A 22,392-nucleotide genomic window follows, 5' to 3' on the forward strand; every position below is an offset into this window, starting at 1 on the left:
TATGAAAATCATCCAACATATAGAAAATGTGGGAGACTGTACAGTAGATCCCTGGATATTTGCTTTTATCCATATTTCCAGGGTGTTCATCTCTATCTATTCATTGAGCCATCTCTTATTTCCAGTTCTCAATGCCACAGGGACAGTGACAAAGTATATCATCTTTTTCAGTGCAACTGAAACCCAACACAAACTAAAGCAAAACAACAACAACAACAAAACCAAAAAACTCATTCATTGGCTTGTAGAACTGCAGTGTCCCCAGGGTGATGGTTTCCAACAGACTGCCTCCAGGGGCCCTCAGTGTCAGCAATCTCAGCTCAGCTTCTCTGATTGGCCCACCCTCAAGCATGCTCATCCCACATCATGACACACATGACACTGACAGCTCCAGGCTCACATCACCCTCACCTCTCCCATCCCTGCTAAAAAGGCGAGCCTGTTTACTGATGATGCAGTAAAGTGCCAGATAATGGTCATGTTGGCCAAGCTTGGGTCCCATGCCCAAGCTTAGAGCCCCCACACAACTGCATGGATGGAGAGTGGGAGAGGTGTGGCTCCCCAGAGGGAAATTGGAGGTGCTGTTAACAGAACCAGGAAAGTGGTGGAGAACATGCTGAGCATGGAAGACGGTGGGTGTCTGCCCAACTATGCCCTTCTTGGGAATGGCAGAGAGAGGCCGGCTGAGCCGCATACAGTCAACACAACACACAACCCATCATCTCCCTCCTCCCTCCTTCTCCTCTAGGATCCAGTTTTTAGATACCCTTTCCTTTGGGTCCCCTTATAATATTGCTACAGATGATAAGGATGGGAATAAAAGGAGAGACAAGAAACTCTTTGTCTGGGTTGCAGTGTAAGGGCCTCGAAGCTAGCTGCCAAAAAAGCAGGGCCTCCCGGGTTGGCAGTTCTATGGAGTTACCTTTTTTTCCCTCCTTCACCTCCACCCTTCTCTGCCTCCCTCCTCCACTGCCTCCCTTTCTTCCTTCTGCAAGTATCTCTGGACCATGCCCAGCGCAGACACTGGGATACTCCAAAAGCTAAAATATAGTGGAGTAGCTTGGTGCTCACAGTGAGGGCCAGGGCAGGAAAAACCGCAGCCTGTGGGTAGTGAGTGATACCTCTGGAGGACAGGGAGTGTCTGGGAAGCGAGGTCTGAGCTCACTTTTGGGGTGTGATCCTCAGTTTGAGATCCAGAGGTGCTCTTGAGGTAATCAGGCTCTCCTGGATGAGTTCACATTCGTCAAACTCAAAGCGAGCTGCCACGGAAACCAGAACGCCAAAGTACTGATTTATGAAAATAATCGCAACTAGTAAGGAGCCGAGCAGTTCTGCCCACCAGCTCGCCTCTGCCTGATCCGGGAGTCAGATTATCCTGGAAGCTGCTTGGTGGTGGTGGAGCCAGACGGAGCACGGCCTCTTTCCGGGAAGAGTATCTCCCTCTTACCTCCCAGACCAGGAGCTTGGTGACTGTGGGAAGTGGACTATGGATGGTCTCCGGCTCACGGTGCTGCCACAGGGCTGTCCCCTTGGAGCTCCATGTTTTCTATTATATTGGTGGACAGGGCAGACCTGGACAGAAAGCAGTGCCAGGCACATTAAGGCAATGAGACTTGCAAGAACCAGACTCTTCCTGCGGCCCACAAGGCCCCACACTGTGAGCTGAGCACTGCCTGCCTCCCCACCCACCCTCACCCTCACCACCCCACTACCACACTGGTTTTTTTTCCCCGTCTGGTTGCAACATCATCTTTTAGGTACGTCATTTGCCGGCACAGCAGCCTGCTCCTCTCCACGCCACGCAAGTCTGGGATGCCTTTTTTTTTTTTTTTACCAAGAGGTCCCAGGGATCAAACCCAAGACCTCCATATGGTAAACAGGAGCTGAGTTGCTTGAGCCGCAGCCACTTCCCTGGCCTTCTTTTTGATTCTCAGGTAACCACACTTGCTGCCACTTCAGAACTAACTTGCCAATACCTCTGCCCCCAGATCTTGCTCTGGTCATGAAGGTGCTTGCTTAAATAAGTGTCATTTCTACAGGGAGATCTTCCCTGTGCACCCAATCTAAGTGGCTCCCTCCTCCTCCTTCCCCCACCGGGTCACTCTCAAGTCACCCTGTTTTATTACCTCTGTAACACTTGCCATTTTCTAAAGTTGCCTTTTGAGTTTCCTAACTTTCTTACTGTCCCTGGATCTTGCTGTATCCAGTGTTGTGGTTAGGAGCACTGCCTCTGAGCCACATAGCCTGTACTCGAATTCTGGCTCTGCCACTTATTAGCTCTGTGACCTGGGGTGTGTCACTTAAGTTCTTAGTCCCTCAGCCCCTCAGTTTCCTCATATGTAATGGAGATAGGACTATCTCATATGACTACTGTGGGGATTATTGAGTTATTCTAGGTAGAGTGCTCAGAACAGTGTCTGGCAAGGTAAGTGCCATATAAATGTTTGCCATTTTTATTAACCTCAGTGCCTGAAGCATATTAGAAAGTTACTAAATATTTGTTGGAGGTAATTAGGTCTTCATGGGTACTGTCAGTGAGATCTGCTGGCCTGTTGGGGACGTGAATCAGATTTGGTGTCTGCCACCCTCCCCTGAAGCATGCTGGAGCTGCTCTTGTCTTTGGATACTTCCTTAGAAGTTACAAAACTGAGTGCAGGCTGGGGTTGGTCACAGATGGACACTCTTGATGGGCTGGCAGCAAGGGACAAGCAAAAGTCAGAGCCAAGGGCTCATGGGCCATTTAGGGAGGGACCCCCAAGGAGGCCCTCAAGCCTTCATGGTTCTAGCTGTCTTGGCTAAAGCCTGCTGCCCACCATTGGTCAAAATAAAGGCTTGCTATTTACCATGGAAAGCTAGGCCATTCCAAACAGTTCCTTTTTGAGTGGGCCTTTCTTTGCTCCCCCCATGTCAATGATTATATTGATATTATAAATGGAAAAAAGATTCCGTCTTCTGTTGACACTTCAGCCACAAAGTGTATTAGTAGGTTATAGCAAATGCAGTCTTTGTCTTTGTTTTAATATGTGAACCAAGGGATCAGCATTGCAGAATATCCCATTCCTTTTCTTTCTTTACAGTTTTGCGTTCGGCTCCTTAATATCGGCCGTTGATCCAGTGGCTACTATTGCTATTTTCAATGCACTGCATGTAGACCCAGTACTCAACATGCTGGTTTTTGGAGAAAGTATCCTCAATGACGCCGTCTCCATTGTCCTGACCAAGTAAGAGTGCGGGTCTGAGAAAAGAAAATTGCCGTCTTCAAGTGCCACAACTACAGGTCCACATAACAAAGGGACTGGTGTATCTGTGCAGCTGCGGATACGGTTGCTTGGGTTGTGGGTGATTGGTTCTCCCAGTATCTCTCTCTGTCTTTTAGTCCTGACAAGCCTTGATGTTGCCCAGGAATGCTGTCAGGGTTCAGAGGTGATAAGGAGAGGACAGTCTACCTTTTAGCAGTGGTTTCTAATCACCATCACTCGGGGGTGCTTACTAAATGGTAGCATTCCCACACTTCACCCTCAGAGCTTCTGATTCAGTTGGTTCTAGGTTGAGACCCAAATACTTACATTTTTAATAAGTTCCGCAGATGATGATGAAGCAGCCAGTTCAGGGATGGGTGTTTGGTCAGGACTGTTGTGGACAAAAGCAATAGAAGCCCTACTCCCACTTACTAGCTGTCACGCTTTGCCTTTGTTTTCCCAGCTGTGAAATAAGAATAGTAATATTGATAAGTCCTGCCTTAAGATGCCATTATGTGAAAGCTACTTTGGAAACTGTGTATCTTTTTCAAATGTTCGCTAGTATTCTGCCCTAGTTCATGGAAGCTAAGAAATTAAAGATGAATCATAAAATGTCATGAAATAATTAGGAAAAGAAAATGAACTTAAGATATTCTCAGGTGCATTTTTCTGATAGAGGGTTGTTCCTTGAACGCTGTGTTGTGTGATGCTTGTTAACATGTGTGGACAGGCAACCCAAACAGTTTTGCCAGAAGATAAGGCAGAGACAGTCAAAGCAGTTGGGGAAAAGAGCCCTGGACAGTGTATCAGAGATGAGTTAAGAGAATTTCAGGGGTTAATCTGTGTTCTGTTAGAGAAGAGAATTTCCATTTATCTAAGTACTGACGTCTTTCCTTTGTCCTGGGCCTCATGGCTAAGCATAACCACTCTGTGGTCATTAGCATTTTCATAAAGTCTTGACTATGGACTACATTCAGAATTCTTATATCAGAGACTGTTTTCTAGTAGAAAGAGCTCAGGTTTTAGAGTCAGACAGACCTGGGTTTGAGTCCCAGTACTGTCACAAACAGCTGTGTGTCCCTGGACCAGCTTGCTCACCCTTCCAAGCTACTGGTTCCTCAGTCATAAAGTCAAAGTGGTGATGCCTCAGCCTACAACTGGATTTGAAGATTAGATAGTTAAATATGATACTATGTGAAAAAATATCCAACATCAGTTAATGTGGGTGCTTTTCTTGTCTACTTCCCCTGCCCCCACCCTCTTATTGTTCCACTATGTTTGCCCTATCTTCACAGGAAGAGCTGACTAAATGTTGCTTAATTTTAAGTGGTGCTCAACAAACCTGAAAACAAAACAAGCTTTAAAACATTGTTATCCTAAAAGTAATAAGCAAGCAACAAAGAAGAAAATAAAGATTATACATCATATTACTACCCCGAGATAATGTCGGTTAACGATTTGATATATGTATGCATGTTTTATTTAAACGCATTTATTTTATTTAAATCGGCTTATACTTCATATGCTTTATTGTAGCTTTTCCATTGAACAGGGTTGGTAAAGTAGTCATTTGCAGTACCATTTTTCTGGTTACAGAAAACTCCTGTCTATGGATTTACTATGATTTATTTAACTAGTTCCCTATTATTGGCTTTTTTGTCTGTTGGCAGAAATTTCTGTAGCTTCATTAGGAAATTATACATCATGCTGCAAGACCTTTCAAAATCTGATGACAATTTTTTTTTTCTTATTTAAGATCTACTCTGAAAGCTGCTTAGCTTTTTGCTTTTTACTCTTGTCTTGTATCCTGGCTACACATATTGAACATTTGTGATAAAGAATTTTTGCCCTACTTGGAAATAACATCATGAGTTATTTTTATACATTACCAGCTTTGCCTTTGAATTATTTAAAGAAAAAAATCTGTCAGAGGTAGGACTGTTTCTGAGCTTTACCAGGTCCCCGTACCACAAAAAAAAATCTTTTTTTTTTTTAATAAGCTTTTTTTATTTTTAAATACTTTCAACTTATAGGACAGTTTAAAAAACATCACAAACTCCATACAGAGAACTCTAACATACCCTTTCCCCCCAGATACACAGATCACCATTTAAAAATTTTGCCAGACTTGTCAAATCATTCTGTCTCCCTGTTTGTCTATTTCTCATCAGAAATCATTTTCTGAACACTTGAGTGTAGATTGTATACATCATGCTCCTTGAATATTTATTACTGTCGTATACATTTTCTAAGAACAGAGATTCACGTCTGTAACCACCTTAAATGCCCTTATTAAATTTAAGAAATTTAACATTGATATAAACTCTATATTCCATTATTTTTGTATGTCCAAATAATGCCCCTTTGATCCTTTTCTCCTCCTTTGTTAGATCCCACCCAGGATCATACATTTAATTATCATTGTCTCTTCAGTTGCTCTTTTTTTTTCTTTCTAATTGTGGGAGCATATATACAACATAAATTATCTCATCTTAACCACTCCCACATGTACTATTCAATGGGATTAATCACATTCACAATATTGCTGTACCTTTACCAACTTCCATCACTAAAACATTTCCATCTCCCCAAACAGAAACCCTACACCTATTATCATTAACTCCCTATTCCCCTTGCCCCCGCCCTCCAACAACCTATACTCTAATGTCCGTTTGTCTGAACTTTCATATTCTCTGATATTTTTCTTTGTAGTTACCATGGGGCTTAAATTTTAACATCCTAAATATAGAGTAATCTCATTTACTTTGGTACCAACTTAACTACAATAGCATACACAAACTATGTTCTTATACCCCTCTGTTCCCCACCTTCATGTGATTCTTGTCACAAATTACATGTTTATATATTAAGAGTCCAAAACTATTGATTTCTCATATTTTATGCATATTCAAGATCCTGTAAGAAGTAAAAAGGAATACAATAGTACTGACATTTATATTGACCCATGCCATTATCCTCATTGGAGATCTTTATTTCTTCATGTGACTTCGCTCTCTTGTGTATTGTCCTTTCCTTTCAACCAGCAGAACTGGTTAGTAGTGATGAACTCCCTTAGCTTTTGTTTATTTGGGAATGACTTAACCTCTTCCTCATTTTTAAAAGATAGCTTTGCCGAATATAGGATTCTTGGTTGACATTTTTTGCTTTTAGCACTTCAAATATATTACCCCACTGTTTTCTTGTCCATGGTTTCTGATGAGAACTCGGCACTTACTCTTATTGAAGCTCCCTCATGCATGCCATGTTGCTTCTCTCTTGTGGCTTTCAGAATTCGTTCTATCCTTGGCATTCTACAATTTAATTATATGCCAGTACATGGGTTTATTTGGGTGTATCCTGTTGGAGTTCATTGAGCATCTTGGATGTATATATTCATGTCCTTCATTAAATTCAGAAGGTTTCCAGCCATTGTTTCTTTGAGTATTTTCTCTTTTCTTGTCTTTCTGGGACTCCCACAATGCATATTATTGGTACATTTGTTGGTGTCCCACAGGTTCCTCACGCTCTGTTCACGTTTCTTCATTCTTCTTTCTGCTCCTCAGACTGAATGATTTCAATTGTTTCATCTCCAAGTTCACTGATTCTTTCTTCTGCCCACTCCAATTTACTGTTGATACCCTTTAGGAGATTTAAAATGTCTGTTACTGTTGTCTTTAGCTCTGCTTGGTTACTTTTCATAATTTTCATCTTTCTGTTGATATCCTCTTTGTATTCATTTATCATTTTCCTGATTTAGGACCATTTTTTTTTTTTTTTTTTTTTAATTTTTTTTTTTTATTGACTTTGTAATAATATTACATTAAAAATATATATGTGAGGTCCCATTCAACCCCACCCCCCCACCCCCCCTCTCCCCCCCCCCAACAACACTCGTTCCCATCATCATGACACATCCATTGGATTTGGTAAGTACATCTTTGGGCACCTCTGCACCTCATATACATTGGTTCACATCATGGCCCATACTCTCCTCTATTCCATCATGTAGGCCCTGTGAGGATTTACAATGTCCGGTGATTACCTCTGAAGCACCATCCAGGGCAGCTCCATGTCCCGAAGACGCCTCCACCTCTCATCTCTTCCTGCCTTTCCCCATACCCTTTGTCCATTATGTCCACTTTTCCCAATCCAATGCCACCTCTTCTATGTGGACACTGGATTGGTTGTATGGACCATTTTTTAAAGGTCTTTGACTGGTAGGTCCCAGGTCTGGTCCTCCTCATTGATGGTTTCCAATGTGTTCTCCTTTGTCTGGACCATTGCTTCCTGTTTCTTTGTATGGTTTGTAATATTTTGTTGAAACTTGGATCATTTTGATATTTTAATTTGTTATCACTGGAATTTAGGCTCTGAGGTGTCTGTTTCTTAAGTCTGTATTCGGCTAGCATTATGATAGAGCTTTCCTTGAGTGCCAGGAGCTAACCAAAAAAAGAGGAAAAAAAACACTTTTCCTAGTCTTTGCAGATTGACCTCTACAAGTACTGTCCTTCAGAGCTTAGCCATACAATGAGTTTAGAGTAGGGGCCTCCCTGACCCTTTCTACACATGCATCTTGTCTTGGGGATGTGCGTGGCTGTAGGAATTCTCGTGTTCACATGGATACGAATGTCCCTTCTTCCCTAGGAGACAGTTTCCTCATGGTCCCAAGCACTTCACTGTATGTCCTGTAGCTCACAATTGCTTGTCTCAGGCAGCGCGACCTGACTGCTCCCCTGCAGTGTTCTGTAGGAGACCTCTTGAGCTGCCTTGTACCTGCAGGGCAAGTTCTGGGACAGCAAGTCCCTCAGACCACTACCAGACAGATTGGGCCAGACATCCACACTCCCAGGACGTGCATGAGGGTTACTGTGCTCCTTCCAGTGCCAGGATTAGAGCTCTGCATTGAGCCAGTGAGGGATGGGGGCAGCACCAGCCAGGGGGCCATGAGATCCTACCACTCCTTTCTTGATTTGGCACTTGCCCTGTTACTATAGTCCTTTAACTATTTTCTGGGGCTTTGAGAAAGATGTTTCTGCTAGTTCTTGCTGGCTGTTCAAAGTTTCTGTGGGGGAACAGATCCCTGAAGTATCTCACTCCCCCATCTTGAGCAGGGCAGGACCTGGAGATCTTTTCTTTTTAAAATGAAAATTGATGGGGTGATTGCAAGTAGCCAAGAGTGCTTTTTGGAAAAGTGCCTTTAAAGGCCAAGATCACCTACAATGAAAATTTCCAAAAATGGATCTGTGGACCTCATATTATTGTTTACAATGCCCCCTTCCTGCCACTCCCTGTTCCCCCTGCAACACACACACACACGATCACTATCACTACTGATGTACAGGTTCCTTTAGGAATCACTAACCTAAGATGCATCCCAGCCTCAGTGACTATTCCAAGCATGCTTTCTGCCATCAAAATTTGTTAAGGACCCTCTACATGCTAGAAATTACTCTGGGGATTGGTAACTCAAACCAGTTGGACTGGACAAACTTGGTCCAAGGTGGAGAAGAATGCTACTGGAGAAGGGAACACTGTGCCTAAGATGTAAGGGGGACAACCACTGGGAAAGAGCTAAGGAAGGCTCCTTAGATACTGTCTTGTGAGCCAGACCATGAGGGGCCACAGGCATTTTCCAGATAGAAGAGGAAGAGAGGAGGCATGGTAGGCCTGCTGCCCACCATACCCCCTTTTTTTGGCAGTACTAGAAGGAGGGAGCTGCTGTCTCATGATTATAAGGTAGAACCACATCTTGTGTTTAAGGGGTATACTGCATAAAGGATCATTTTCAAAGTGATCTGATACTTTCTTCTTTCAAACTTAGTATGTGAATGAATTACTTCCTTTTTAATGTTGACACTTTCATAAGTGCCAGAAAGCTAAGTATCTTCTGTTTGTTCATTAACTTTTTTTTAAAGATTTATATTTTATTTCTCTCCCCTTCTACTCCCTCCCGCTCCCCCAGTGGTCTGCTCTCTGTGACCATTCACTGTGTGTTCTTTGGTGTCCGCTTGGATTCTTGTCAGCGGCATCAGGAATCTGTGTATCTTTTTGTTGCGTCATCTTGTTGCGTCATCTTGCTGCATCAGCTCTCCATGTGTGCAGTGCCACTCCTAGGCAGGCTGCAGTTTTTTTGTGTGTGTGCTGGGTGGCTCTCCTTACAGGGCACACTCCTTGCACGTGGGGCTCCCCTACACGGGGGACACCCCTGTGTGGCAGGGCACTCCTTGCGCTCATCAGCACTGCACGTGGGCCATCTCACCACATGGGTCAGGAGGCCCCGGGTTTGAACCCTGTTACCTCCCATGTAGTAAGTGTACGCTCTATCAATTGAGCCAAATCCACTTCCCTCTTCATTAACTTTAAGTTACTTAAAGCTTTAAAGCTTTGGTTTGTTCCTATGGCAGCTTATTCTTATAGTAATCGCTGAAGAGGATGCCTTTTTCTCTTCAGCTCCAGCTTAAGCTCACCAAGTGAGTCTTGAAGCAGCATTGTCTTTTATTCTTTATAGTGTGAGAAACATGACCTTAAGAAAAAAATTTTCAGACCAGAAAGAGTCAATATTCTATATTTTACTTTTACTTATCTTGAGTTCAGAAACCAGTGGCTCCAGCCCTGGATCTGCTGCCAACCCTTTGTATGAGCTTACCCAGTTTCTCACTCTCTCTGCGCCTTGGCCTACTCCTGACACAAGGAAAGCATCAAAACCAGGCCTTGTACCAGTAGTGATAGTGATGGTGGTAGTAGTAGTTGTGGGGGTGGGGGGAGCTAGAAACCATATGTGTGTGTGGTCACAGATCCCTTTATGGGAACTGTCATTCTAGATGATGTTGGCCTTCAAAGGCACTCTTCCATTAAGAACCCTTGGCTATTTGCAATGACTCCATAGTTTTTATGGAGATGGAATATTAACTTGTGATCTGCTGGGAGAGAAATGGGATAGGAGAGATTCTGCAGTCAGGTGAGTTTGAAAAAGTTTTGTTAAAAGAAAGTTAGATTTCTTTTTTGCAGGACTTCACAGAACCTCTACTACGTTATTTTGAGCTGTGATTCTCCACAAAGGAATGTAGTATGTAGAGCTTCCTGAGGTTATTAGACTAAGCTACCCTTTTGTCAGAGATAATCTTGCTTTAAAATTATACCATTATAATGGTATCATTCATGAAACTGAGTATTACAATTGGCCACTCTTTCTGTTTCTTTTACTGATTCAGCAAAAATTTATTTTTGGAGCGTTTCTTATGTATTCGGCACTGCATCAAACCCTGGATATGTTGTAGTGAACAATATGGACACAGACTTGTTCCTCATGGAATGGTTCATTACAGTTTTTACATGCTATGAAGGGGAAGTCAAGTACCACGTATGCCTATAAAGGGAGCTGGCCTGTGTGAGGGGTTGGGACAGGTGTCCCTGAGGAAGTGACATTGACCTGGCCTTTGAGGAATGGATGGAAGAATTAGCTGGAGCCAAGGAAGGGTGATAGGTGAACTACAGGGTGCTAATGCCAGGGTAGCTGCACCCCAAATGTGGAGGAGTTGGGAGGTGATGAGGAAGGAGAGGTATGGCAGGGAGAGGGGCAGGTCATGCCTGGAAGACTGGGCTTCCTCCTAAAAGCCTAAGGAAGCTGTGGATGGATGTTGATCCAGCCTGTGGCCTGGTCAGATTTGCATTTTAAAAGGATCACTCAGCTACTAATTGGAGAAAGAGATAGTCTTCAGCAAGACCAGAATGTGTGTTTGGGGCGGGGGAGGGAGAGAGGAAGAGAGCTGGAGAGAGGTAAGTGAGGCCTTGGTCCTGGACCAGAGTGTAGTAGCTGAGGGAAAGAGTGCATGGAATGGAGAGAAAGAGGAGGTAGAATCAACAGGAGGAGGATATTTAATAAGAATGACCCCATTTTAATGGTATAAGTGTTTTTCTCTTTGGGGATAAAATCAACAATTGAATTTAATGGCTTCTGACATTTTACTTTGTTCTGTTACAGTGAAAGGAAACTCCTTTCAATTATTTTTAATACCTTCCAAATCCACCCTCACAACCCTGTACCCAATGACATGTCCTCTTTAGGCAGCCCTATTCTAATCTAACTTCATGCTGTAGCCTCAATTTCAGGATTTATCACAGGATTCCTGTACTGAAAACACTTCCTATTGACTCCCCAGGGCCTTCAGGATGAACTGCCAACTCCATGGCTTGCCTCATCAAAACCCTTTCACAGTCCTGCCTGTTTCTCTTGCCTTGTCTCTTGCCACTGTCCTTCTTCTCACTTGCCCGCCACCCCCATCTCCTGTTCCTTCTGTATTGTCCTTACGAGTCTGTGTCCTTGAATGTTCCCAGAATGTGTTGTGGCACATACATTCATGGGCTCCCTCCCTTCCTTCACTCACAAAGCCTGGAGTGCTTTCCCTCATTTCCTCCCCTGGCTAACTTCTTTATCCTAAATCCAAACCCAGCCCACGTCATCAAAAAGCTACCTTGATCCCCAGCAGTCTGAGTTAGATGCCCATCCTTTGTTTCTACAGCCCTCAGCCCTTGCCTCATATTGTGGATTCCAGAACTGTCATTAGTTCTTGTCTTGTTTTTCTTCCTCATTAGACTGGGAAGAGCTCCTTGAGGGTAGGGACTTTGCTGTCATCTCTGAACCCCCAGAAACTAACACAGTGAAACTAACAGGTGAAAAAAAGAACTGTTTGATTGATGGATGGAATGGAGGCATGAATGAATGAAGGCATGCATGAGCAAATGAGAGAATAAGCAAGAAAATAAGTTTTGAGTTCTAAGTTCATTTCTAATAACTTTTCATTATAACTCCTCTTTCTTTTTCTTTTAATTCCTAGCACAGCTGAAGGTTTAACAAGAAAAAATATATCAGATGTCAGTGGGTGGCAAACGTTTTTACAAGCCCTTGGCTACTTCCTCAAAATGTTCTTTGGCTCAGCAGCACTTGGCACTCTCACTGGCTTAATTTCTGCATTAATATCCTTTTAATGTGGTGCGCATGCATGGCTGAGTAGATTATTTTTGAATCTATCCATCTCTAGCCATTTTCTCCTGTTCCTTAAGGGGGTCCATTTTAGTCTGCTTTGTTTCAAAGAGGAGTTTTATGCTGAGTTTTAGTTTGGGGAACATTTTCATTTAAACTCAGATTTTTAAAATTTAATGTGAAATTTAGAATGTATTTTTCAAGGCTTAAAACACATGTACGTTGTTGGGTATCAGATATGGTTTTGGTGGCCTCTTCAGTCCCCAGCACATGATGACTGCATTCAGATGATTTTCATTTTCCGTTATCTCACTATTCACCTTCAGTAAATTGAAAGGTAATTTTCTTTGAAAATGTCAAATTGAGAAAATTTTTACCCTAACTGAAAGTTTATCTAGAAAGATTGAAAAAGGGACTTTGAGAGTGGGTTCCATCTAAATTATTTGTACTGATTTTGTTGCTTAACAACCCATAAGCTTTTCCAGCCAGAGAAGGAAGAGGCTTGTTATGGCCAACGTTTTTATTGCTGTAGAAAATTTGTCATGTTTAAAATAGAAACAAGCACCAGACCATTTCTATATGAGCCTAAGCCTGCATCTCAGGGAGATGGCCACCTGGGCCTCTCCCACAAGCAGTTTGTTTTACAGATGGCCGGAAGGGACTCCTTACTTTATTACAGGCATGTTTTTCTGCCATCCTGCTGAATTTTCTCATCACCTCCTTTGTCCAGAAGTCAAAAGGCTCTCTTAAATTGGCTGCCAGCTTCTCATGGTATACCAATAAACAGAAGGGAAAAGAAGAGAAAACTTTTTCCAGTTCAGTGTTTTTCTTCTTATTTACCTTTGTCTTAAAAAAAAAAGCTTCTGCTGTAATGAATATAAATGGTAATGTGTGCCATGAGCTGCAGTGGGTGCATCTGAACAGTATTTGAATATATTGAAGACTCTAGAAGACTCTCCCCTTTCACAGGGGCATGGAGTTTAGGGATCTCCAGGAATAGGAAAGAAGATCATTTTATGGGGCATGGAATCCCAGAGTTCTGGAAAGCAAGCAGGGTACCCATTAGTGATCTCGTTCTGATGTTGTCAGAATTGGGGAGAGAGTGACACCATCCCGGTTGGGACCAGCAGCGTAGCAGTCCTCTGAAGCCCTAGCTTTGCCCCCTGGTTTCTGGCACCCCCCAGCCCTCCAAGTCAGCATGTTCAAATGAGTTGACTTAAGGTTTATTTTAATTTCTCCAACCATTGCTTCCTCTCAGAAATTTGCATTTCTTGATATTTGACAAATTCCCTTTCTTTTTTGAGGTACCAAGCTAGGGATTGAACTGGGTACCTCATATGTGGGAAGCCGGTGCTCAACCACTGAATCACATCCACTCCCTTGAGTTGGTTTTTTCATTTGTTTGCTTGTTGTTTGTTTGTAGAGGCACCAGGCACCAAACCCAGGACCTCCCATGTGGGAAGCAGGCACTCAACCGCTTGAGCCCTATCCGCTCCCCAGATTCCCTTTCTTATAACATCAGTCTCCCTACAAGGAAAAATCTGTGATGACAAATTTTCATTAGTAACCTTGGGATGTTCCAAAACCTTTTGTATCCATTGTTTACTTCATAGACTTGAAAAGCAACAAATTTGTGACTTCTCTTTATCTCTCATCAGCTGTCTCTGGTTTCTTTTTCCTTGACAACTGTCGTTTATGTGTTAAAGCATATTGACTTGAGGAAAACGCCTTCCTTGGAGTTTGGCATGATGATCATTTTTGCTTATCTTCCTTATGGGCTCGCAGAAGGAATCTCACTCTCGGGTAAGTGGCAGAGATCACAGAAATGCCGTGGTGATGGTATGTTGTCCCATCTGGTAAAAGAGGTTGTATTAGTTGGGCACTTCCAATTGCAAGAGACAGAGGCATAACTTGGAAGTGTTTATGCCATAAAGGGAATTTACAGGTTCTCTAGAAATACATGTGGAATTAGGCCTGGCTGGTCACATGAGCTTGAACAGTGTTGTCAGCTCATGTTTGCTCTTTACCTACATTCTCTCATTTATCCTCCTTCAGTCTTATGAGGGGGTATTGTGAAGATCCCTGTTTCACTGATGAGGAAAATGAGGTTGAGAGAAATTAAATAAATTGCTTGAAGTCACAGCTGGAAGTGATGGAGCAGGTATTCAACTAGTGCTCTCTAACTTCAGACCTGATGCTTATAAACCACCTCTTCTAGTACTGCCTCCCTCTGTAACAGGTCATCATAAAACCATGTACTAAATGCTGTATAGATGGGCAAACTAAACAAGGCTGTGCATAATGATAGTATAGTAACTCAGTTTGTTGGACATACCTTACTTGTTTTAAATTTTTCAGTGCTCAGCCACTTCTAGAGGTAGGTACAAAGAGGTTAAGTCATTAGCCCAAGGTTGCACAGGTGATTAGTGGTGGACTAATTCAAGCACAGACAGAATCATCCTGGGACCCTTTCCCTGCACCCCTGCACCCCTGTACCCCAGCACCCCTGCACCCCTGCACCCCTGTGGGAGGAGGGCCTCACTGGGCACTGGGAGGAGGGCATGCAGCTCCCAGCAGCAGCAATGGCTACTGGCTGTGGTCCTGGAAGATCATGAGAAGCACACGAGCTGAAGGTCTGGGTTTCGGGGAGGTGTGGCCACGCGCAGGAGAGAAATGGTTTTCAGTCCCCTCCCACTGCAATCCATCAACAGCCCCTGTTTGCGAGGCTTGGCTTCCTGCCCACAAGTGACAGTCCAGCCTGTCTCAGGATTTGTGAAATGGTAAGGACATTGAACTGAAAATAGAGGATGTGTACCCTGTCTGAAGCCTGTTTTTCCTTATCCGTGGGAGGGAGGGGCTGCAGCTGCAGGGGGCGGGCTGAGCCCTCACACAGTTTGACCCCATCCTTTGAGTAGAGGCCCTTCCGAGGCCTGCTGTGAGCAAGAGGCAACTTTAGAAATGATGTTTTGATCTCTGCTACAGGGTGATTCTTTTTTATCATCTTCGTGGAGGTATAATTAACATACAGTGAACATGCCATTCTGAGTAAACAGTTCCATGAGTTGTTTTTTTTCCAAAGATTACTTTTTTACTTATTTCTCTCCCCTTCCCCACCATTGTCTGTCTCTGTGTCCATTCACTGTGTTCTTCTGCGTCCGCTTGCATTATCAGGCAGCACTGGGAAATTGTGTCTCTTTCTTGTTACTTCATCTTACTGTGTCAGCTCTCTGTGTGTGCATCGCCACTCCTGGGCGGGCTGCACTTTTTTCATGCAGGGCGGCTCTCCTTGCAGGGCACACACCTTGTGTGTGGGGCACCCCTCCACGGGGGTGCCCCTGCATGGCATGGCACTCCTTGTGTGCGGCAGCACTGCGTGTGGGCCAGCTTACCACACAGGTCAGGAGGCCCTGGGGATCAAACCCTGGACCCTCCATGTAGTAGACAGACACTCTATCAGTTGAGCCACATCCGCTTCCCAGTTCCATGAGTTTTGACAAATGTATATAGTCATGTAATCACCACCACACTCAAGATAAAGAATGTTTCCAGCTCCCAAATAGTTTCCTGTGCCTTTCTGCAGTCCTTACCCTCTGCTTGCCACAGGGTCCTGGTACCCACTGATCTGTGTTCTTTCACTGTAGTTTTGTCTTTTCTAGAATGTCATATAAATAAAACCATGTCATATGTAGATTTGTGTGTCTCATTTCTTGTTGCAATGCTTTTTAGATATATCTATGTTGTTGTGTGTGTTCCTAGTTTATACCTTCTTATTTCACCACAACTTGTTTATTCATTCACCATTTGAAGGACAGTTAGGTTACTTCCAGATTTTAGCTGTGAACATTTGTGCATATGTTTTCATTTATCTTGGGTAAATACCTAGAATGAGGTTGCTGGTCATATTTTAAGTGTAAGTGTACATTTTACTTTGTAAGAAACTGTCAAACTCTTTCCTGAAGTGACTCTACCATTTTCCTTTCCCACCAGAATTTTTTAGAAAGTTCTAGTTCCTTTATATCCTTACAAGTACTTATTTTAATTTTTAAAAAGTTTAGTCATTCTGGTGGGTGTGTATCAATTTGATTTTGATGTGCCCTGGGTATGGTGCTTTTTAGATTCTGCTTAAGGTTCATTAAGCTTCTTGGGTTCATAGTTTATGTGAATTTATAGTTTAAAGTTGTCATCAAACTTGGTAAATTTTTACCCATTTCTTTTTTTTTTTTTAAGATTTATCCGTTTATCCCCCCACCTCACCCCCCATTGTTTGCATTCCCTGTGTTTGTTCCTTGTGTGCGCATCTTTTTAGGACGCCTGGAACCAAACCAGGGACCTCCCATGTGGGAGGGAGGTACCTAAAAGCTTGAGCCATCTCCACTCCCTGCTTTGTTTGGGTCTCTGCTTTGTTTGTTTGTTTGGGTCTCTCATTATGTTTTCCTCCTTGTGTCTCGTCGTTGCATCATCTTGTATCAGCTCACCATGCTAGCTCATCACATCAGCTCACTGTCTTGCTCGTCTTCTTTAGGTGGTACCGGGAACTAGACCTGGGACCTCCCATATGATCGGTGGGAGCTCAATCACTTGAGCCACATACACTTCCCTTACCTATTTCTTTTTTTTTTTTAAGATTTATTTATTTATTTATTTCTCTCCCCTTCCCCCCCCACCCCAGTTGTCTGTTCTTTGTGTCTATGTTCTGCATCAACTTCTTTGTCCGCTTTTGTTGTCAGCAGCACGGGAATCTGTTTCTTTTTAAGTTGCATCATCTTGTGTCAGCTCTCCATGTGGGCAGCACCATTCTTAGGCAGGCTGCACTTTCTTTCGCGCTGGGCGGCTCTCCTTATGGGGCGCACTCCTTGCACGTGGGGCTCCCCTATGCAGGGGACACCCCTGCGTGACACGGCACTCCTTGCATGCATCAGCACTGCGCATGGGCCAGCTCCACACGGGTCATGGAGGCCTGGGGTTTGAACCACAGACCTCCTATGTGATAGACAGACGCCCTAACCACTGGGCCAAGTCTGCTTCCCTCTTACCTATTTCTTTAACATTTTTTTCTGTTCCTCCTCTCCTCTTCTAATGGGATCCCAATGATGCCAATTATGATAGACACCTTATTGTGTTTCCACAGTATGCTTTTGTTGCTTTTATTTCAGTCTTTTTTTCTCTCTATGCTTTATTTTGGTTCATTTCTATTGCTATGTCTTCAAGTTCACTGATCTTTTCTTCTGCTGTGCTGACTTCCTGTTTACTCCCACCCAGTATATTTTTCATTTCAGATAGTTGCTCAACTGCAGAAGTTCCCTTTGACTCATTTCTGTATCTTCCATTTCTTTCCTCATCATGTCTGTGTTTTTCTCTACCATCTTGGGCTTTTTTTTTTTTTTTTTAGTTTACATTAGTTTATTGTTATAATATCTCATTTTGGAGCATATTTGTTTTAATGTCTAATTCCACCATCTCTGTCAGTTTTAGGTCTGTTTCCATTGGTTGTTTTTTCTTCTATTTATAGGTCATATTTTCCTGTTTCTTTGTTTGCCTGTTAATTCTTTATTGGATGCCAGTCATTGTGAATTTTATGGGGTTGTGTACTAGGTTTTTTTAATTCCTTTAAAAGAGTTCTGGGTTTTGTGTTGGCATGTCTCTCCGTTTTTTGAAATCAAGGTTTCCTCTGAAGTTTTGTTATCTCAGAGCAACACTACCAAGGCATTGCCCTTTTGAGGACTCCACCCCAACCTCCTGGATTATGGGGCCACCCCACTCTGGCTGGTGAGAATGGGAACTACTCCCAGCTCTGTGTGAGCTTCAGGAATTATTCAGCCTGTTTCTTTTTAGTGGTTCCTTCCCCAGCCTCTTGGCATTTCATCCCATACATGTGCAGATCAGCAGTCAGCCAAAGGTCCCGGGGGACTCTGTTGTCACCTCTAAAGCCCGCTCTCTGTGCAGCTCTTCCTCTCTGGTATTCTAGCTGCCTCTGTCTTCCCAACTCGAATCCCTGTCTCCTCTTCTCCGCAAGCCTGAGACTGTGGGCTCTGTTTGGGTTTTCCTTTCCTGGGGCCTCAGCCTGGAAACTGCTTCCAGGAAGTAAGCTGGGGCCATGAAGGGCTTACCTCGTTTCCCTTCTGTCAGGAGTTGCAGTCCTACCCTGCCTAGTGTCCCATGTCAGAAAGCAGTTTTGTTCCATATCTTCTATCTAGGTTGCTAGTTGTTTATCACAGGACAATTCCTGTAGCAATTATTTCTTCAAGGGTAAAGTGGAAGTCCCTGGTGTTTTTTAATAGACTCAGTTGAATGGAATTCTCCTTCCCACAGCTCACTCTCTGGAGTCACACGTAGGTGCTTTGTGAGCAGATCTTGCCAAGGAGGAAGCAGAGAGGACTCTGGCCATTTTCACTGGGAAACTCTTTATAAGCCTTAGAATTTTGTTTAAGTCCCACACTAGGTCTCTTAGATAATTTCATGCCAGTGTCTGCCATCAAGTTCCTTCTGTTATGTTTACTGAAGTTGGGTATTTACATAAACATTACCTGTGAGTCATTCGGCTCTAGTCTAGCTAATTTTACCTCTGTTTTTCTAAATTGTTCCCCAGCCTCTTGAGATGAATATCTTATCAAGTACCTGGTAACAAAGATCTATTTCATGCATCAGTTCGAAAGTTGTGATTAAAACAAGGGAGTGTTTGTCTTGTCTTTTTCCGGCATGGCAGTGTTTTCTGTTGACAGGGACTTCATTTCCTTAGGGACCTCTTGCACACACTATGGGGCCAAAGAAAGTAAGACACACACTTACTCTACGCTGAGTTATGGAACCATCAGCCCACACCTTCTCTTCAGGGATATTTGTCAGCAACACCAAGATGACCAAGGGCACACAGTTTTTAGAGAAGGGTAGGACAGCCCTCATGCGTTGTGTGGACCCTCCAAATCCCCTGCAGGAGTGTCAAAGGGAAAAGGTGGTCTTTTTGCTCTTTTCCTTCCCTTTTGTGTTCCCTTTTCCTGACTAACACAGCAGACTGAGAGTGATTTCCATGATCCCTGAGCAGGACATTCTCTCCCTGTGAATCATTCATTTGAATCAACGTGGTTAGAACACAGCACTTAAGAACTGGGGCTGTGTAACTGAACAGACCTGGGTTTGAATTCTAGCTTCACTTCTCATTAGCTGTGTGACCTCAGACAACAGGCTTAACTACCCTGAGCCTCTACTCATCATAAACTAGAAGTAATAAAAGTGCCAACCTAAAGATTGTGGTGACAATTAAAGGGAATTGCTGCAAGTATGACTTGTGACAAGGGCATCAATGCTTATAATTGCTAGTGTGACTGTAGTCCTGGTTTGCCCTGTGACATCTTCTTGGTTTTCCTCTTTTGTCCCAAAATGCTGAATAACGCCTTCTTTCATGTCCTGGAAAGTTAAATAGTCTCCCTAATTATTACTCAATAAGTGTTAGTCTCAAAATCATTCCTCTGATTGTATCAATGTTAACTGTTTCATTGTTCATGCAAGCCAGTTTGGAGGGTTACTTTGCTGACTGGCTCTAAAGATTCAAAGATGGGTAGATGGCTAGACTCCACCCTTTCCCCGAGGCAGACCCCGTTTAGCAAACACTGCTTGGGGGGCTAGGGCAGAGGGACACTATTAAGGTCAGTTGCAGAGGATGGAATTTTTGAGGTTGACAGATGAGTTTGCAAGATTGAAGAGGACATAACATTTGTGTAAAATGTTGGGATGATGTTGACCAAAGATGGAATGTTCCTTACAACACTCACTCACAGACCAAGGAGTTCCATTGCAGAACTGTTTGTGAGGGAGAAAAATGTTCATCAGTAATGGGAGATAATAAGTTCAGGCCCATTCTCACTATACTCTATAGCCACTTACGAATCTGGAACAAAACAAAACTGAATTTGCCCTACTTGTACTGCCATGGAAAGAACTCTAAGACATATTGTTAAATTTTAAGAAAACAAGTTTAAAAACCATTTATTCATCCAGTGCAGAGAACTATCTTTTGTATGGGGCTACAGCAATAGACAAGATCAGGTTTCTGCCTGCAGAGGAAAGATGTGAGTAAGGAAGCAAATACATGGGGCAATTGCAGGTAGTAAGAAACTGTATGGGGAAGTGGATTTGGCTCAACGGATAGAGTGTCTGCCTACCACATGGGAGGTCCGGGGTTCAAACCCAGGGCCTCCTGACCCGTGTGGTGAGCTGGCCCATGTGCAGCGCTGATGCGTGGAAGGAGTGCCCTGCCACATAGGGGTGTCCCCCGCATAGAGGAGCCCCATGCACAAGGAGCGCGCCCCGTAAGGAGAGCCGTCAGCGCAAAAAAAGCACAGCCTGCCCAAGAGTGGCACCGCACACACGGAGAGCTGACACAGCAAGATGATGCAACAAAAGAGATACAGATTCCTGGTGCCACTGACAAGAATACAAGTGGACATAGAAGAACACACAGTGAATGGACACAGCAGACAGCTGGGGAGGGGGGAAGACAAGAGAAATAAATAAAAAATAAATCTTAAAAAAAAAAATAAAAAGAAACTATATGAAGACAAGAAATCAGAGAAATATGATAGAGAATGGCATGGGGTTGGATATGTCATCATCAGGGTGGTCGGGAAAGGTGTCCTGAGGCAGTGACAGTGCTAGGAGCTGTATGGTGAGAGGGATCCAGCCCCGGGAAGATCTGGGGAGAGGGTCAGACAGAGCAGTAGGTGCTAAGGCTCCCAGAAGGGAGGGAAGGAGTTTGGCATGCTCCAGGAAGAGAGAGGCCAGTGTGGCCTGGGAGACACATGTGGGGGTGAGGAAGGAGTTGGAATTCTGGTGTACATGCAAAGGCAAGCGTTAGAGGCTTTTAAAAAATACTCTGCTGGTATGTGTACTATGCCATATATATGTAATATGATCCTTTAAATTTAATATTTTAAGGATTAATGAGCATGTATAGGTAATTGCATAATAAAAGGACTGGCAAGCTACCTGCCAAACTGTTAATAGTAGTTACCTCTGGGCAGGAGGTATAAAAAGGAATTCTCTTGTTTTACTCTATACTCAGCCTGAATGTTTTATAGCAAAATACATTTATGTATTGGGTAATTAAGAATTGGGAAGGAAAACTGAGTATGATTTACCTCAGAAAGATGTCATATTCTACCCACAACGAGATGAGTATACAGTGGAAATAGGACCATGGTAAGCTTTTCGCCTTGAGTCTCTGTACTACATGCCTTTATTACATCTAAAACAATGGACTTAACCATGACTAGAAGCGGGATTTCCACTGTGCTTCCTTACTTCTTTCTGCTACCTTCCTTCCAAGGGGCTGGATGTTTTTGCTGTATTGTTACCTTGCTACCTTAATGATTTTTCCTTCTTAAAAAACTGAATGTATCAGAAATTCTTCCTTACAGGGTGTTGTGGTTCTTTTTTTAGATAGCCATGTCTTTTCCTCTGAAAGCGAGCCTTACTTGCACCGGTCACCCCTTTCCTGCGTTTTTACAGCCTGTGCTGATGGCAGCTACTGTGGAGGGGAGGTTCGGGTGGCGGCGAAGTCATCTCTGCTGAGGGAGGACAGGTAGGGCAGACACTTGAGCTGTCCCTTGGGCTTCTGCAGCCACTGCAACCCTGATCTTTCCTTTAGTCCCCAGAACTCAAGAGGTGCCCCCAACCCCAGACCAACCCAAGGAAAGGTTCACTCTTGGATTAGCCAGACAGCCAAGTGCACAGTCAAGTGCACAGGCGGCAGCTATGGTCCACACTCAGCCCCCAGAGGAGGTTTGTTTATCTATACAGAAAATATTTAAAATTTTGAAATAGCTGCTGTCATTAAAAGCTGGGAGATTTCCCGTAAGAAACAGATTTCTGGAATCTCTTTTTTTTTCCCTCTCTTTATTTTTTTTTTTTAATGTTACATTCAAAAAATAAGAGGTTCCCATACACCCCCCAGCCCCCTCCCCCCACTCCTCCCACATCAACAACCTCTTTCATCATCGTGGCACATTCATTGCATTTGGTGAATACATTTTGGAGCACTGCTGTACCACATGGATAGTGGTTTACATTGTAGTTTACACTCTCCCCCAGTCCACCCAGTGGGCCGTGGCAGGACATACAATGTCCAGCATCTGTCCCTGCATTACCACCCAGGACAACTCCAAGTCCTGAAAATGTCCC

The 22,392-nt window shown here is 43.5% G+C and overlaps 1 protein-coding gene across 2 annotated transcripts in view; it reads left to right on the forward strand.

Moving 5' to 3' along the window:
• SLC9A8 (solute carrier family 9 member A8) overlaps positions 1–22,392 on the forward strand; it is a 99,777-nt gene that overhangs the window by 56,854 nt on the left and 20,531 nt on the right. For both annotated transcript variants that reach the window (XM_058287219.2, XM_058287220.2), the window contains 3 exons: positions 3,078–3,221; positions 12,074–12,212; positions 13,917–14,022. In XM_058287219.2, coding sequence (XP_058143202.1) covers positions 3,078–3,221; positions 12,074–12,212; positions 13,917–14,022 — 389 coding nt within the window. The remainder of the gene's footprint in view (positions 1–3,077; positions 3,222–12,073; positions 12,213–13,916; positions 14,023–22,392) is intronic.

The sequence above is a fragment of the Dasypus novemcinctus genome, chromosome 24, assembly GCF_030445035.2.
Source record: "Dasypus novemcinctus isolate mDasNov1 chromosome 24, mDasNov1.1.hap2, whole genome shotgun sequence".
NCBI classification, from domain to species: domain Eukaryota; kingdom Metazoa; phylum Chordata; class Mammalia; order Cingulata; family Dasypodidae; genus Dasypus; species Dasypus novemcinctus.